This window comes from Notothenia rossii (genome assembly GCF_949606895.1).
Source record: "Notothenia rossii genome assembly, chromosome: 2".
Classification (NCBI taxonomy): Eukaryota; Metazoa; Chordata; class Actinopteri; order Perciformes; family Nototheniidae; genus Notothenia; species Notothenia rossii.
In genome coordinates this window covers 33256600-33273004 of record NC_136904.1, presented here as the reverse complement: position 1 = coordinate 33273004, position 16405 = coordinate 33256600, and the positions used below count along the sequence as shown (strand labels likewise).

General features: G+C 39.4%; 1 protein-coding gene across 1 annotated transcript in view; it reads right to left on the bottom strand.

Annotated features, from left to right (window-relative positions):
- Positions 1-271: 271 nt before the first annotated feature.
- The window catches only part of iqgap1 (IQ motif containing GTPase activating protein 1), a 47274-nt gene continuing 31140 nt past the window's right edge, over positions 272-16405 (bottom strand). Inside the window, exons 18-37 of the mRNA XM_079667191.1 lie at positions 15562-15704; positions 15311-15481; positions 15133-15216; positions 14741-14812; positions 14357-14426; positions 13901-14265; positions 12924-13087; positions 12602-12826; positions 11204-11344; positions 11015-11099; positions 9406-9638; positions 9159-9291; positions 8904-9006; positions 8401-8536; positions 8224-8311; positions 5715-5922; positions 5465-5633; positions 3387-3503; positions 2869-2977; positions 272-2392 (exon numbers count right to left, since the gene is read on the bottom strand). Of these exons, the coding sequence (XP_079523317.1) occupies positions 2279-2392; positions 2869-2977; positions 3387-3503; positions 5465-5633; positions 5715-5922; positions 8224-8311; positions 8401-8536; positions 8904-9006; positions 9159-9291; positions 9406-9638; positions 11015-11099; positions 11204-11344; positions 12602-12826; positions 12924-13087; positions 13901-14265; positions 14357-14426; positions 14741-14812; positions 15133-15216; positions 15311-15481; positions 15562-15704 (2930 nt within the window). The 3' untranslated portion in view covers positions 272-2278. The remainder of the gene's footprint in view (positions 2393-2868; positions 2978-3386; positions 3504-5464; positions 5634-5714; positions 5923-8223; positions 8312-8400; positions 8537-8903; positions 9007-9158; positions 9292-9405; positions 9639-11014; positions 11100-11203; positions 11345-12601; positions 12827-12923; positions 13088-13900; positions 14266-14356; positions 14427-14740; positions 14813-15132; positions 15217-15310; positions 15482-15561; positions 15705-16405) is intronic.

Here is a 16405-nt window from a genome sequence, read left to right as displayed (position 1 = left end):
TCAACAACATAGCCAGCCAGCTAACCAATCAGTGTAGACTGGGCTCTGGTTTCAGACAAGAGGTGCTGCAGCATAGGCAGCATAAGAAAAATAGAGCTTTTTGAACATTACAGCATGGAGACATGTCACAGTAGAGGCACAAAATACAATTATGAACCTGGAAATTAGCATAATAGAGACCCTTGAATACCTCAAAATTGTGCCTCAGTCAGTAATTGTAGTTACAGTCCACCACTGCCTGAGCAACAACTGCAGATGGAGGAGACACATGGTATATGTAGAGCTTTATTCTAAAACATAATATACATTTAATGGACTGAATTAAGTCCATTAACACAATCTTGTTCAGTACTTGAAGAGATGTAGAGAGAATAAAGCCCCTCTTTTTCCAATAACAGTGTCAACCTCTGGTCATGGCATCTTTACATGAGGCAGAAAATCATCATTTTGTTTAACAGGATCTCATTCAAGGCCTCTTAAAATAGGTCAAACTCTGATACAATAAACTGAGAAATAAATGGTGTCCAGTGATATCTACTGGACCCACAGGACTGTAATACTGCACATCCTCAAGCTTAATTACATTATCTGTTTTAGGGTTTTGCAACTAGCATAATATGGACTGACAAAATAAATATAAATAAGGGCAACTTTGTCAAATTATTTTCAAAAAGACGTTATTAAAAATCTAACACTTTTAGATCCCAGCCATTTTTTTTACACATTTTTTCACATGCTGTACTAAACTGACTTTTAAATTTCATAATGACCTGTGTTATACAAGATGGACAGAGAAAGAAAAAAGTAATATTTCCACTAAGCGCCCTGTCACTTCCTGCTCATGCATGTTGAAGTTAAAGAAAGACATGCGCTGCAGGTCAGTTGTGAGCAGCAGGGCTGTCGTCATGGCAGTTGCTCAGTCAGGTCCAAAAACAAACCAACAGCCTGACTCAACAAAAAATAAATAAAGACAGTTAAGGCTTTAAAGCAAGGCAAGTGCCAGGAAACACTAAGGGGTGTCAGGTGAAATTTTGTCCTGCTCAGGCAACACATTTAGAGAAAATGTAAAGATTAACCACACAATGAGAAACCAATCACTAACAGCCAACAGTTTCTTAAACTGTCAATAATGTAACTAAAACTGCTGTCTATGAAAGCAGTTTAAGAATAATGAGTTTGATATTTAGAATTGTATAAAATGTGTTATCAACATACCGATTTTAATTTATAGTTGTTTCTTAAATTTCATTTAATAAAAACAGAATTGAACTCGATATGAGCAGGATGCTAATTTTGTTGCAATGTCTTTTTTTATCACTTATCAGATTGCTATTTTGGGGAAAATGTACTTAATATATGTTATTATTAATAGGTTATTGTTTTTATTATTATTAATATCATGTTCTTTGGATTTAATGCAAGATACATTTAGTAAATGATATAACAATTAAGTAAAAAGATAATAACAAATATTTTGTAATTTTATAATGCACCATCAGAAAATTCTTAAAATTCTCAGTTTGAAAAATTGATTGAAGACATTTATAAAAATAAAAAAGAGTGTCTCATTTGATGGAATTTAAGATTTTAACGATCTTCTTTGGTGTGTTAAGTATGCGTTCAGGTGGGTCAAATCTCAAGAGTTTAATCATTTTCCAATCAAAGCATGTGAAAAACACTTAAATAAAACGAGAAGTAATCATTTCTAATCTTGTTTTTTCCCTCGACAACTGCTCCATTTTTCTGTCCAGTTTGAAGACACGAAGTGGCCCAGAGAAGGTTTTGAATCCAGCCTGACCGCAGCCCTGCTGAAAAGTAAACTAGCACTTTTGTGTAGTTTTGGTGGAGTAGATTTTCTGAAAGCATTTAACATTCAGGTGACCGGATAAACTATCAGCTAATAAAGACACAAAACGTTATCTCTTTACATAAAACGTACATTTTATAATTAATCAAGGCCCATGCACGAGATTTTTATAATATTTAAAGCAAAACATACAAATCTTAAACCTCTGACCTATACGCAGTTACAGACAAAAAGACAGTGAGAAAAAAGACTCCAGCAAGCTTCTGTGGCCTACTGGCTATTCTATTAAGAATAAAGCACATATGGTGATCCACATAATACAAAATAATGCACATACATTTGCATAAGGCACATGAGAGAAGTGCAGAGGGGAATGTGTAGGAAGCAGGGTGGTTCAGGTCAGGGCTTTCTGCAACCCTCAAAGCGGGCCTTGTGGTTTGAATCAGTGTCCGTAGCCCTTTTATCCTCTTTCTATTTCCCGTAAAATTTCTTGTTGAGAAGGAAAATGAGCAGGTTGACATTGATGGTGGCTCTGTCGAAGAGCTTCATCACCGCCACACCTTCATACTGCAGCTGGAGGAGATCCTGAAAAACAGACGGGGAAAGAACAAATTAGCCACAATAAATAAACCAAATGTGTTTTCAGGTTTCAGACAGAGGGTGAAAAGAAGTGCTGCAGCACAGGCAGTATGAGAAAAATAAACAGCTTGTTGAACATTGAAGCATGGAGACATGACACAGTAGAGTAACTACATACAAATATGAACCTGAAAATGAGCATAATAGGACCCCTTTAAAAATAAGTCCTAGAATTACTGTAGGTACATTTAATTATTGACAATAAAACTCACTCAAGGCAGAATCGAGCTCAATGGATTCTTCCACGTATTAAAAGTGGTATTCTCCATTCAAGTCTTAATTAAGCTAAAGGTAGGTAGTTTAACAGTCACCAAGGAGTTTATAATGAGCTTACATCAATGAATCCAAGACATTCAATCAATTCAGTTAGTCCATCTACTTCCCTGGTGGAAAGATATAGAGATATGAAAGCGAAACAATACCTGATATTCCAACTGTAACGTCTCCAAGTGCACGCCCATGAACTTGGCCTTAACCTCGAAAACGCCGACAGTCTCTGCCGGAGAAATCTCAAAAATAGCATTTTTGAACCTGTAAAGAGTAAACAGGAAGGACAACATATCATTAATGTTGAGGAAAGATAAACCACACAATAAGAAACTGAGCAATAACGGCCATCTGATTTTTAAATTGTCAATAATTTAACTAAAGACTACTGACATTTTTTTTTTTTCATGAAGGTCTATGACAGCAGTTTAATATGAAATTCATGTTTTTATATTTAACATAAAAAAGGGCTTTAAGTAGCATACTGATCAACAACTGATTTTCTTTTCCATAGGCACTTTTTAAACCTTTTTAAACAAATCAAAAGTTAAAAATAGTCATTGCCTCAAAAATACTGTCCAAAATGGCAAGTATGAACTATTGATCTTGCTGGAAATCACACATGTTTGACCGTGACGTGTAGGTGTTCATTTTGACGCCTGGCAGAACTCACTGGTTGGGCTGCAGATCCTCGATGGCGATCAGCACGCCCTTCTCGTGGAGGCGGGAGGCGGTGTATTTCTGTGAGACCTGTTTACTCTTCTTGGCCTTGTTGTTGCCTGGTTTCGCCCTGATAAAAAGACAGAGAAAGACAAGTGTACAGCTTGATACCATCTCTCAGCACTTAGTGTGAATGATTCTTCGAGTATTGTTCAACATGTTTGGAAATGGGTTTTTTCAGAATGACACTAATGAAAAATGAACCAACCATGTATTCTGGCCTTCATCCGGTGTTTACTTTGCAGAGTATACACAGAATATTTCCAATTCTGACTAACAGATGCCTCATAAAAAGGAAGGAGGATCTACTCTGTTTGAGATCCTGCTCTTCAGTTCCCACAGGTTTCCTATCTAAGCAGGCAGCAGCTGAGTTGAGTTGCACTCCAGCAGTAAAACGGCACTGGATTAGAAGTCCAAAATCAAAACCAGCGGGAGTCCGAGGATTAACACTGTGACCCACAGCCTGTTACCCGTGACCCAGTTCAGATTTTTGGCACAATTCGGCAATTTGGCACGAAGCAAAATATGCATTGAAAAAAATAAAAAGAGGATCACAGAATGCTATATTTCGTTCATTACGTATGAGGGAATAAGTCTGATAGAGGTCAGATATCTACATGTACAGTGTAGGGCTGCACAAAAAATTGTTTTTATATAGCCATCTCAATATTAAATTGCGTGACAAACGCATTGCAAAAAGCCTTAAGGGACTTTTTTTAAGAATTAGAGTAGAAAACTGCCCTTTCAAATATAACCTATATATTATTAACCAATATCGGTTCATTTGTGCATTTGTGTTCGGTTCCATTTGTTGTTGTTTTTAAATCAACAACCAATGTGTTAAGTGTTAGGAAAAATTTGCTTAGGTATTCAACCTTTGACACAGTTCATCGTTTTCTCTTTTCACTGTCTCTTTTCCAATGGCAATTGCTGCTTTAAGGAGGGGCAGCTTGGGGTCATTGTTGAGGCCAGTCTATGACAGAGCACAGCTGCCATGAGGTAGTTTACTGTCCTGGAACGTAGGTTCCCTGGCGCACATTCTTTTCTATGGACGAGAGCTTTAGTTAGATTCAGGGTCCATATTTGTTTAGTTTCGCTGATGAGGAATGTTGATTATTACACTCCGAACTAGTTAAAACCTCTCAAACTACAGAAGAGTTCTTCAGAATTGGTTTTGCAACCAACCGCTGTGTCACCTCGTGGCACAGCACATGTCTTGTCTATTCTCCGGCCGTAGCTCCATAATAAACCATCAGTGTTTGCCATCAAAGTTTGAGCTCTCTCTGTGTCTCTCTGAGTTCGTCTCCATTGTTTCAGAAGTTTCCATCACAATAAGCACCAAGCAGTTTACTGAACGTAGCATAACGGCAGAACTGTGTACACCACAATATCTGTTTTGTCCCAAGTAATATCATTGTTGCAATTTCAAACAATGTATTTGCATATTTTTCCTGATATAGAGTGGTGCAGGAATAAGTCCTGAGTTAGCATTAAAGCACCTCCGGTTTGCTCGTTTCAATTGAATTTTTTGTTTTGGAAGATTCCTCAAATAAAGTCTGTGGTTATCCTTAAGAGATGTTAATGTTATGTTTTATGACATACCATACATCAGTAAAATACGCCACTTCTGAATGTGTGGAGAACAGTCTCCTTTGAGCCCTAAAAATGTTGACTTAATCTCATAACGCAGGACAGTGTTAATATGTGAAGACCCGCATGTTTGGCACAGAGCTTATTTTCCACTTCAATCCAATGGAAAGTAGGACCTCCACCTTGGATGTAAACACCAGCCCAACCCCAGCGGGAAATATAATCCCTGTCTTTTTGTGTAAAATAAAGATGGTAACCGTTACTGCTTCTGTCTGCAGTTCAATCATGCACACATGTGGGTTGTTTGGCCTGTCAACAGAAATCCTATATGACCCATATTTCTACGGTATATGTAAACAAGAAGCCAATAAATAATAAAATATGTTAAAGAAAGTTCTCCACTGCATTACATTTAATTTAAAGCTCAAAAAGGTTACTCACTTGCCCTTGCTGGCCAGGTTGTCCATGCAGGTCTTGATATACTGATTGTAGGAATCGATCTGGACATTGAAGAAGTTGGTCTTTGAATTGAGGGCGGTGTTGGTCTGCTGAAGTCTTACCAGCTCGGCTTTCCTGCGCTGGCGATACCGCCTCTGATTCCTGATGTCCTGTAACACACACATCACATTTATGTTAAACACTGAAGAGTTTAATTGTCTAAATCCAGGTGATGATTCGATGTTTTCTTACTTGGCTATGTTGTTGATGAGATCCTGGTAGCGGTTCTCGGGGTGCACCTTCCCCAGCTCGGCGAGCCTCTGCAGGTTGCTCTTGATCTTGTCCTTCTTGCCCTGCAGCGTAAGGCTGTCGTCCACCACCGGCTTCACCTGCTTCATCTTTTCGGGGGTCTTGGCGTCTCTGATGGCCCTCCTCTGCATGGCGCGCTGGTACTCTGCTTCCTGTCATCCAGGGAGACAGGAGGAATTATAGCTGGTTAGTCCATGTTAAACCATGTTCCCATTGAAAAAGCACTGTATCTTTACTAGGGATGTAACGATACCAAAAACTCACGGTACGATAATATCGCGATAACAAGTCCACGGTACGGTATTTATCGCGATATTGAATAATAAAGGGAAGAGAAAAAAATCATAATTTTTTTTTTTTCAATAAAACATTTTTTCCTCGTAAAATGTTTCTTTATTACATAATAAATCTGATTTTTACAGCCTTTTTGTAGGATAGCAGTATTTTAAAGTGTCAAAAACAAAGTGACAGTAACAGACTGGAACAAGAAAACCAGTGTTTTTGTACCTACTGGTACTACCAAACAAAGTAAGCATTTTCTTTATGCCACTGCATCTCACAAATAAACAAGGACATTTAATAATCAGACCCTGCAATAAAATAAATCAAGTTTCACTTTAGTTTTTCAAGTAACTCAACTCAAACTCACTAGTCACTCACTCAGCATCATCAGACAGGTTTTTAGGAATATGAGAATGTCCACATTTCCAGGTATTTATAAGCTGGGATGTTGGGGCATTTACAATATCCCCTGCTCTGGAAACAACTCTCTCGCTTGGTACTGATGTTGCTGGGACACCAGTGGTCGCGTTAACCGAATATTTTATTTAACAATGACAGAAAAATCTGAAAGCAGTCTGTCATTTTGACAGATTAGAACAAACTCAGAACAGCGCCAACGTTTCCCCGCAGCGAGGCTCTGGTGTTATGCCGTGTTATGCATGCCCTCCAAAAGGAAATGATATAGTTCCCAAACCGTACTTTGCCGTACAGATCAATACATGTCTGGGAGGTTTTGCTTCACGCTGTGCGCGTCCCGCGAGGTGCATGCATGTTCAGACCCGACGGGTAATAAGGGATTTTGAAAGATATTTTACGATCCTGTCTGTCAACATGACGGACAGCGAAAAAGTCTAACGCCAGGCTTATTGACACGGACGAGATATAAATATATGGTTGGTACTTGTCAATGTCTCTAGGTGTGTAAATGTAGCCCTGTAAATACGATGTCCTTTTGTGTTATCTGTTGTTTTATTTTCATGTTGTAACCTACTTGCTGCCATGTTGGACAGGTCTCTCTTGAAAAAGAGATCGATGATCTCAATGGGACCACCTGGTTAAATAAAGGTTTAAAAAAAAAAAAGTGTTTAAAAAAAAGAATATATTTTTTTTTTTTTTTTTTATTTTTTTTAAATCGCGGTAGATTTTGTCAGTCTCACGACGGTATTGGGAAGTTTATTTACCGCGATACCGCGATATTCGGTATATCGTTACATCCCTAATCTTTACAGTGCAGGCAACTATTTCAACACCGTTTGCAGCTAACACATTATTTACTTAACATTAAATGAATTATGGCAAGTAGCGTCTATGATTTGGCTGATTTGCTACAGCAGCTAACAGATGTCCGTCTCTGCAGCTGCTGCCTGCCCTGCTCCTGGCAATACGAGTTATTTTCAAGCTTCCTTCACTTTATAGGCTTTAATCCAATAAACAAAACTTTAAAAAGTCCACTGACTTGAGTTCTGTAAATATGCACTCACTTGATCCTCCTTAACAAATGGATGTGTGTCTCTAAAACCAAACTAAATTGGAATCACAATAAATTAATTTGGAAATAAACTGTAATGACAGTTACATTTCCAGGCAGCATCATATGAATTGTATTATATTACACTCAGTTTTCAAGTTTATTGGGGTTGAGTTGTCTCAATATTTATGATTTGCTTCATATTTGTAACAGTCATTTTAACAATGTTCTTTCCTCAGTGTCACATTTTGGATGTCTGCTAAAACTGGATGACATGTGTACTTCCCCAATACATAAATAAAATAAACATTATCTATTATGAGGAATTGGTGTTCTCATAGTTAAACAAATAGATTGTGAAGAAAACAAATGTTAGCAACACCTATCTGGTATTTTAGTAGTATCATTAACTATAATGATATCTAATAATGCCATTGGCCCATAAACACAGCTGCATGTGTTACAAAGAGGATTTTGGCACTGAGGTATTTTCAGTTTGTACAAATTCTGTGAGAAAAATAGGAAATATAAGAACCTTTTCCTGTTTTGTGCCATAAGAAAAAGCAGTTTGTACACCTGTGAAAAAGTTACAGGCTAACCATCTTGTGGTGAGGGTCTAGAAGGTTTACATTAATTATGGCAATTTCTTCACATTTTCACTCAAATATGATCAGTTGTCGCTTCCCTGAATGGTTTGTCTGACCTGCTCTGTGCTTGCTGACAGGTCCAGGATCTCAGTGAGAGTGTCCCCAGGCTGGAACCTGATCACATCCACGATGAGCCTCTTGGTGCTGAAAAGAAAAATTTAAGAAATAATTAGATTTTCTGAAACAACCAAATACAAATCTACTCTGATAGCCATGAATGGACAGTATCTTACTTGAGCAGGAGAGTCCGGGCGTCCATCTCTGCATTGGCCTCACCAGGGAGGTCAAACTTGTTAGTGAGGGTGAGAGACACCTCCGTCTTCCCCATCAGCTCTTTGTTGGGGTCGTTGGGAGGAAGAGGATTCTCCCCTGAGAGTGGATCAGATGGAGAGAGATGTTGATTTAAGGCAAGTTAGACATTCACAGGGCATTATATGACATAACATGTATATTGTTAATGGGATAACAAAAATCTCTGTTACGAATGTATTCTTTCTGTACCTCAATCTTTTTCTATCAGAGCATTTAAGTACATGTTTCTCAAAAAGTACCCAATTTTCCCTAATACACATTTTTAGAAGTAAAAAACAAAATCATCTGTACCGCTCTTTAATGAACTTGTAGCGACATTTGCTTCACTACTGTCTACTTTTTTACTTATGTGTACTTTAATGTTGCACACTGCGATTTGCATTGTTCTTAGCCTTATGACAATAAAGACCCAATATATTCTCACCGATGAGGGACTCTACGGTGGGAACCTCCCCCAGGTCCTCCAGCAGCTCGTGGATGGGGTCATTATGCTCTGGAGCGATGGCGTCCTGATGGTCCAGCAGCAGCTAACAGGAGAGAAGAACAGGCAGTGTGTTAGCCAAACTTAAGAAGTCCAAAGCGTTCAAAAACATCTGATAATGAAGAATCCAGGCACCAATTGATGAGAATACATATAAGCAGTTGGGATAACATGAGGTGGAAGGAGGTCTAAACTCACAGTGTGAGTGTTGATGATCTCTCCAATGGAGATGTAGATGACAGGTTTGGTGACGGTCACCAAGTCAGAGTACTGATCCACATTAAACTTATCCTCCAGCGAGGGAACATCACAAGCTGCCAGGAAGAAACGCCTGCAATGAAAGAAGGAAGGATAAAGTCAGATGGTCCAAGAAACAAAAGGGACGAGGTAAAAAGGAAGGAATAGGATTTCTTGAATGGTATCTCTACAACAGCTAACAACAGACCTGAACTTCTGGTAGGAGTTGCTGAGATATTCGTTGATGGGGTTGAGGTGGGCGTTGTCTCCCAGGAACATCTTGTTGGAGGCGGCGTGCTGCAGCATCTTGGCAACGGAGCCCAGGTTTCTCCGCTGCTCAGTGGTCAGCTGGCCCCCCGCCGACACCTCGATAATGTCGAAGGCATCGGGGGCCACGATGGCTGGGTTCATGTAGCGGTAATACAAGAGGTTCCCCACAATCTGGAAAGCCGCAAATAGAATGAGTCAGTTAGTTTAAATTATAACTATCAGATGTATTTGACTTCTTTTTTGTGCTTAATGAGAAAAATGTTAGGAGGAAAAAATTGTTGAACAAGCATATAAAGGCTCTTAAGATTGGAAATATTACCCAACGGATCAAATAAAAACTCAAGCAATGTTAGTTCTGTTTTTGTATGGAAGCCCTGAGAGGAGAGTTCAAAAATAAACATTTTGGTGAGAGCATTTTCTCAGTCAAAATGGTTTTATCTGTAGGTCGTAAAAGTGTTTTGCCTGTATCATTTTTGAAAGTTCCCTACATTATTTTCATCTGTGAAACAACAACATTTTTGCTTAGTGAAAATAACTACTTTTGGCAAGATCATACTTTAGTTTATTTATATGTTTTACTCTGTCAAAACAAATATTTGTTTGTTAGAATAATTATATTAGTTTTTGTTGTTGTCATATCTGGAAAAAACACAAATGCTTTTTATCTCATTTGAAACATGGTGCAGTTCAGCCTAGTGTGGCCAAAACGAGTATTACAACAACAAGCTCTGTCACAGACCAAAAAGGAACTTAGAAAGAATACAATGCCAAAGATTTTTATCCCATGTTTTTAAGTAATTAACACAGGTCATAAAATAATTTAGATCAGACTTACAAAATCAATAAATACAAATGATTAACTTTGTTGCCTCTCTGGGCTCCCGTAGTAAGATACAGCCACACACAAATACTAATATATGCAGTATCACTGAATTAAATAAATCATTGGATTAGGATTATTTTCTAAACATTTTAACTTTGGCTATTCAGGGAGTGCACTTGTTGTCATTCAAAACAAGGAGCTGCAAATGACATCTTTGTTGGCATCTTTCTCTTTAATTACTATTCAGATTAATCTTGAATTGGATGAGTTGAGTTTAAGAGGTTAGGTTCTACAGAAAAAAAGGAGGAAAGGCTCTTGACCATGTCAGGACACAGCTTGTGGAGGAAGAAGAGGAAAGCCAGGAGAGTGTCAGGGCTCGCCTTAATGTCAGCAGACACCCCCGCCCCGACAGACAGGCTGCAGCTGGTCCAACAGGCGGGTAAAGCAGAGCAAGAGCAAGAAAGGGGAAAAAGGAGAGTCATGTTTAAGAAACAGTGAAGAGGGAGCCAGGCAGAAGATGGGGAAATACTTTCAACAAAGAGGCCAGAGAAGGGAAGATTTCAACACAACTACTTTCTATCTCAGTATGTTTTAAACTATCTGTGGGCTGGTCGTGTCTGAGTGGACTGGGAACATAAATATATATATATTGTGTGATTTGAGCGAACTGACCCTTACCCCTAACCCTATGACAAGTATAAACACTCAGAATAAAGAAGCGAACCTTGAGCAGCTCGTCCTCAGTGGCATCAGGGAATTTCTCATGAAGGGTGTCTTTCAGCACCTTGGAGACGAAACGCATCCCGTATCTGACAAACAAAATAACAAAGTGTGAGACAGGCAGGGAGAACAAATAATGATTACTGCTTTGAGAAAGCTGAAGAGGATGCTGAGGACGCAGGGAGGAACGTACGGAATTTTATCCACCGAGACGATTATGGCCGACAGGAATTTGTCTGTGATCGTCTTCATGTTCTTGATGGACGCCTCCAGTCTTGTCCTCACCTCTTCGTGGGCCATGGCCTGCTCTGGAGTCACATCGTAAGGCAGCTTACTGTTGAGGACAGGACAGGAAGAGATGAAGACATATAGAATCTAGTGTTCATAATAACCTACTGAATACTTATGTGCTTTACTGTGTAGTACGGTAGACATGCACAAAAACACAATTGAAAAACAAGCAAAAATAATTGCCAGTATCAAACATTTAACATCTTTTAGCAACATTGAGCCTCATTCACAAACTGCTTTTAAGAAATGTATTTGTTAAACCCTCTTTAGCATAAGATTGTGACATTCACTAATGTTTCTTATCTAAGATATGTTTTTAACAGGAGCACATTTGAGAGCGGACCCGTTTTTTCCAAAATAATTGGTTATTGCATTTTCTTTAATTAAACATTTGATAATAATAATATATTCGTTAATTTAATGTTGCGACCATGCAATCACTTTTTGCCAACTCTAGCTGTAAAACAGATGAAATATCTTGCTTAGAAAAAAACAAACAATGCTTTGGAACAAGTTTGAATAATGACTGTGAATGGTGCTTCATGAGAATATTAGGGGGCCTTTTTATGCAAATTCTCAGGTTCATATTTGTACATTCGATTAAATGTATATTATGTTTTAGAATAAAGCTCTACATATACTGTACCATGTGTGTCCTCCATCTGACAGTTGTTGCACAGGCAGTGGAGGACTGTAACTACATTTACTGACTTACTGATGCACAATTTTGAGGTATTGAAAGGGTCCCTATTATGCTAATTTCCAGGTTCATAATTGTATTTTGTACCTCTACTGGGACATGTCTCCATGCTTTAATGTTCAAAAAGCTCTTTATTTTTCTCATACTGCCTGTGCTGCAGCACCTCTTTTTACCCTCTGTCTGAAACCAGAGCCCAGTCTGCTCTGATTGGTTAACTGGCCAGCTCTGTTGTGATGTTTAACCGCTTAGATATGTCCCGCCCCCTAGCCTATCAAGTACAATGTGTTGGAGGGCTAGCCAATAGAAGCGCAACTGTTACACAGTGATGTCATTATGTAACAGAAGTACACTTGGCAGTGTGACAGGCAGGGGGGGGAGAGAACTCCTTCAGGAGGGAACTTTAGGATTTTAACCTTTTTTAGACCATTTACATGCACAAAACCTATATAACACCTTACAGGAAAGGGAACCCTCCAAGAAGCATAATAGGACCAATCCATATAGACAGTTATAGACCAATTAATTGTTTTCCTGTTTTTTAGCATTGATATTGCAGTATGTTTTCCATATTATGAAAAAACATGAACCCCTCCGGCTCACCTGGCCTCTCCAGTCTGCATCTCCATCTGGTTCACCCAGCTCTTGTAGATGTCCACGGGGTCGGTCTTTATGTTTAGCGTTTTGTCATCCATGATCTCCTTGACGACGGGGGCCAGGATCTGCCGCAGAGCGTTCTGTCCCCGCGCCCCTCTGTGGAAGCTCACCACCATCTTGATGACGGTCGGGTTTCCTGTGATGATCTCCTTCATCTCGTCCACCTTTGACCTGCGAAACAAAACATGATTACAGTGCATGCATCAACCAGGCCTCGTGATCCTGTGGGTATCTGACTGTTGACTGTGTTTCAGTGTCTGCTTCTCACTTGATCTCCTCCTGCAGGGCAGTTTTGAAGAGCTTGGTCAGCAGGTACTCCTCCCTCTGGTTGGAGGCGTAGTTATACAGGGTGAAGATGACGGAGTCCATGAACTTAGTGGACTTATTCTGTGGCATCTGGAAGATCAGCTTGGCGAGATACGTGGGGTTGGTCTAAAAGGAAGGATTATCATAAGAGAGTTTAAGACCAGGATAAAAAGCTGCTGTGAGTCTGTTGTTCAGAAGAGAAAGGCTCCTTTCACATGTGCAATGCAACCTTAAAAATATTTAGAAATGACCCGGAGGAGCTGTATGTGAGAACAAAAAAGTCCTTATCGTTCTGACAGGATATTAAAACAGGCTTTTCACAGTCAGCTTCCTAGTACTGAGTCTGAGTCATGTTCAATGTGTGAATAGAGACCCTTATAGACAAGAGAATACATAGAAGATAAATGGCTGCGTTGATGACTTTTCTATCGTGGTTGGCAAACATATTGAAAACGCAAACAAAAAAACCTTTTCCCATTTTGGGAATTTCTTTCTTTAAAGGCTGACAATAAAACATTCAGACAATTTTAAGGAACAGTAAGAGACCTGATTGTTAAGGACAGGATTCTTTCAAAGGGGATCCTGAGTGTTACAGCAGGGGCTCCACGTTCCTTTTGTTGGATAATATTTGTATTTTGTTGTATTTTATGCACTTTACAGGAACATCATAAATAAAACATAACATTAAACTGTTACAAAGGTTGGAAATTAACTCTTGAATAAAAAATATACTGTCTCTTGAAAGATTAATATTGTTTGTTGGGCTGTTGAATGAAGCTAATTCAACAGCTACTTTCATATTTTACCAGCATTTGGCTGGAGCTAATTTCCAAGACTGCTCTTATTAAAGGGGCCCTATTCTGCTCATTTTCAGGTTCATATTTGTATTTTGTGCCTCTACTGTGACGTGTTTCCATGCTTTAATGTACTGTAACGTACCTGTAACAGATAAAAGAGGAACTGGTAGGCCTCCAGTTTGACCCTCTTCTCCTTGCTGAGGGCCTTCAGCCCCCCCCTCTGCTTGTTCATCATCATCATGTTGGACAGCTGGCCCTTGTTCTTCCTGGTCAGCTTCTTGCTGTGGGACACCACCTCCTGCAGCGTGATCTTGTTCTTCACCAGCAGGCCGATTTTGATGTCCATCAGGTTCAGGTCGTTCTCCAGCTGCTGGTTGGAGCGGATGTTGGTGACCACCTCCTCGCGGAGATGCATCAGCTCCAGCTCCTCCTGGAAGTCCTGGTCGCTGTGGTCCAGCAGGTGGACGAACTTCCTCACCACCGCCATCGGAGGATCCTCGGCGCTGACTGCGTGAGGAAGGAGATTTAGAGTCAAACCACCGCAGACACTAGAGAGCAATCCAAAGCACTATAAAAGGTCTGTTGGGATGCTACTCACTCAGCGTCTTATAGTCGTCTCTGGCCTTGTTGGCTCTAATGAAAGCCTGAATCTTCACCACCTGATTGATCTGCAGTAGGAAACGGCAATCACTTGGTTGATCAATTGTCTTCATTAAGCACAGGAATGCACTTTGGGCTCAAGTGGAAATGACTCCGCTCATGGCAGAGTGTTAAATGAGCCTCCCTCTAACCCCACAGGACACAGACTAAATGTCAACAGATGTCAGGAGAAATGTATGCACAGTGATTTACAGCTTTTATTAGAGAACACTGCGATTTTACTAAAAACCCTAAGAGACCATTTGTCTTGGTTCTTTGTTGTTTTGCAAAACTCAGTTATCTGTGATCTCTTTATAAAACCTTTCAGGTTATGAATACTCACGTGATCTTGGAAGTACTTCAGTCTATCCTTGTATTTCTTACGAGCTTGGTGCATCCGAACCATGGATTGGATCTGAAGGAGACAAAACAAATCCTTTAATCTTAACTGTATTTATACGAACAATGATAATATTCAGATTACATAAATTGCTAGGACTTGACATAAATGTTCGAATCTTCATTCATATTGTTTACATCCAAATACTTAAATCATTGATTTTTTTCAAAAATAGATATTTTTTGCAGGCATTTCTACAGTACAGTACACTTATATTATTAGCACAGTTAACTATAACAATAGACATTCAAATCTCCATTTTGAAAAACTCAAGAGAAGCTTTGAATGTGAAACAGTCACATTCAGTACATCCTGACATTGTGTTATAGTTTCACCTTCACAGCCTCATCAGTGTGGTCTTTCAGATACTGCTTACGGTCTTTGAACTTCTTCCTCTGTTTGTGGCCTTTCCAGTGAGCCTGACGGTAAAATAAATAAATACAATGAAGATCAGTTGAATAATAAGTCCTGATAGCAGACAGGAGTTAGCATTACTCAGGATGATATGTGTACCTGTATGCAGTTAACAGCTGGTTCTTGGGATTTCAGGAAGTTCATCCTCTCCTTTTGGCCATTCCTCACCAGGTAGCCACGGCAACGAGCTTGCAGCTTGGCGATCAGAGTCTCGTTGGCCAGCCACAGCTGCTTGCGATTATAGGCAGTGGTTACCCCGGAAACCACCGACTGACAAGGGGAAACAATGAGTTTAACGTGGTGCTAAAAATCTGCGCTGTTGTGCTGCAATCTCAGCGGCCGTGACCTACCTGGATGTCCTCCTTGTTGAGCTGGGTGTTGTTCTGCAGGAAGCCCTCCGGCTCCACCCAGGTGCCCTCCTTTCTCTGCAGATTATAGTAGTAGTTGTGTCCTCCCTTCACCCAGTGCTTCATCCACTCACTGCCATTATCACCTGGACAGACAGCATTACAGAACACAAGGGGACAAGATGGAGCCAGATGTTAGCAAGAAGCATCTTCCATCTATTTCCAGTTTAGAGAAGAAGTTCTTGATTATAATAATAACGATTGTAAGGGAAACTAAAACTATTTTCAAAATGAATACACTTTATTTCTATGGTCTAAGACAGAGGGGAATCTACAGCCTGTACGGAGAACTTTTTCTGTTTCACAAAACACAGCACTAAAGTAGAATTAAACTTATTTGGGTAGAAAGAAGCAGAAAAAGATCTCCAGACAATATACTTGATGACATCACAAGTTTGAGACAAACTATGAGTGTGAGTAGCTCATGTTCAACTAAGTCATGGAAAGAAAACATCTGAATTTATTTATAAGGTGATGTTCGCCTTGAATTTAGTTTTGAAATCAAAATCTGAATTATAGAAACACAGGAGGCAATGTACATTTTGTACAGCAAAGGGCACAAGTCAGATACAAAGTCAAAATACAATAGTAGAAGAGTAACTATATGAAGAGGCCATCAGACGTTGATGAAATAAATTCAAATTCATACACATCCAGGTAGAAAGATTATTTGCAGCATTATGAAGTAAGTAATCTAATAAAAGTTGCATGTCTTTCATGTCACAGTATAGGGAGCTACTACCACTTAAACGTATGGCCATTTTATTGTACATTTTAAAACCCTAAT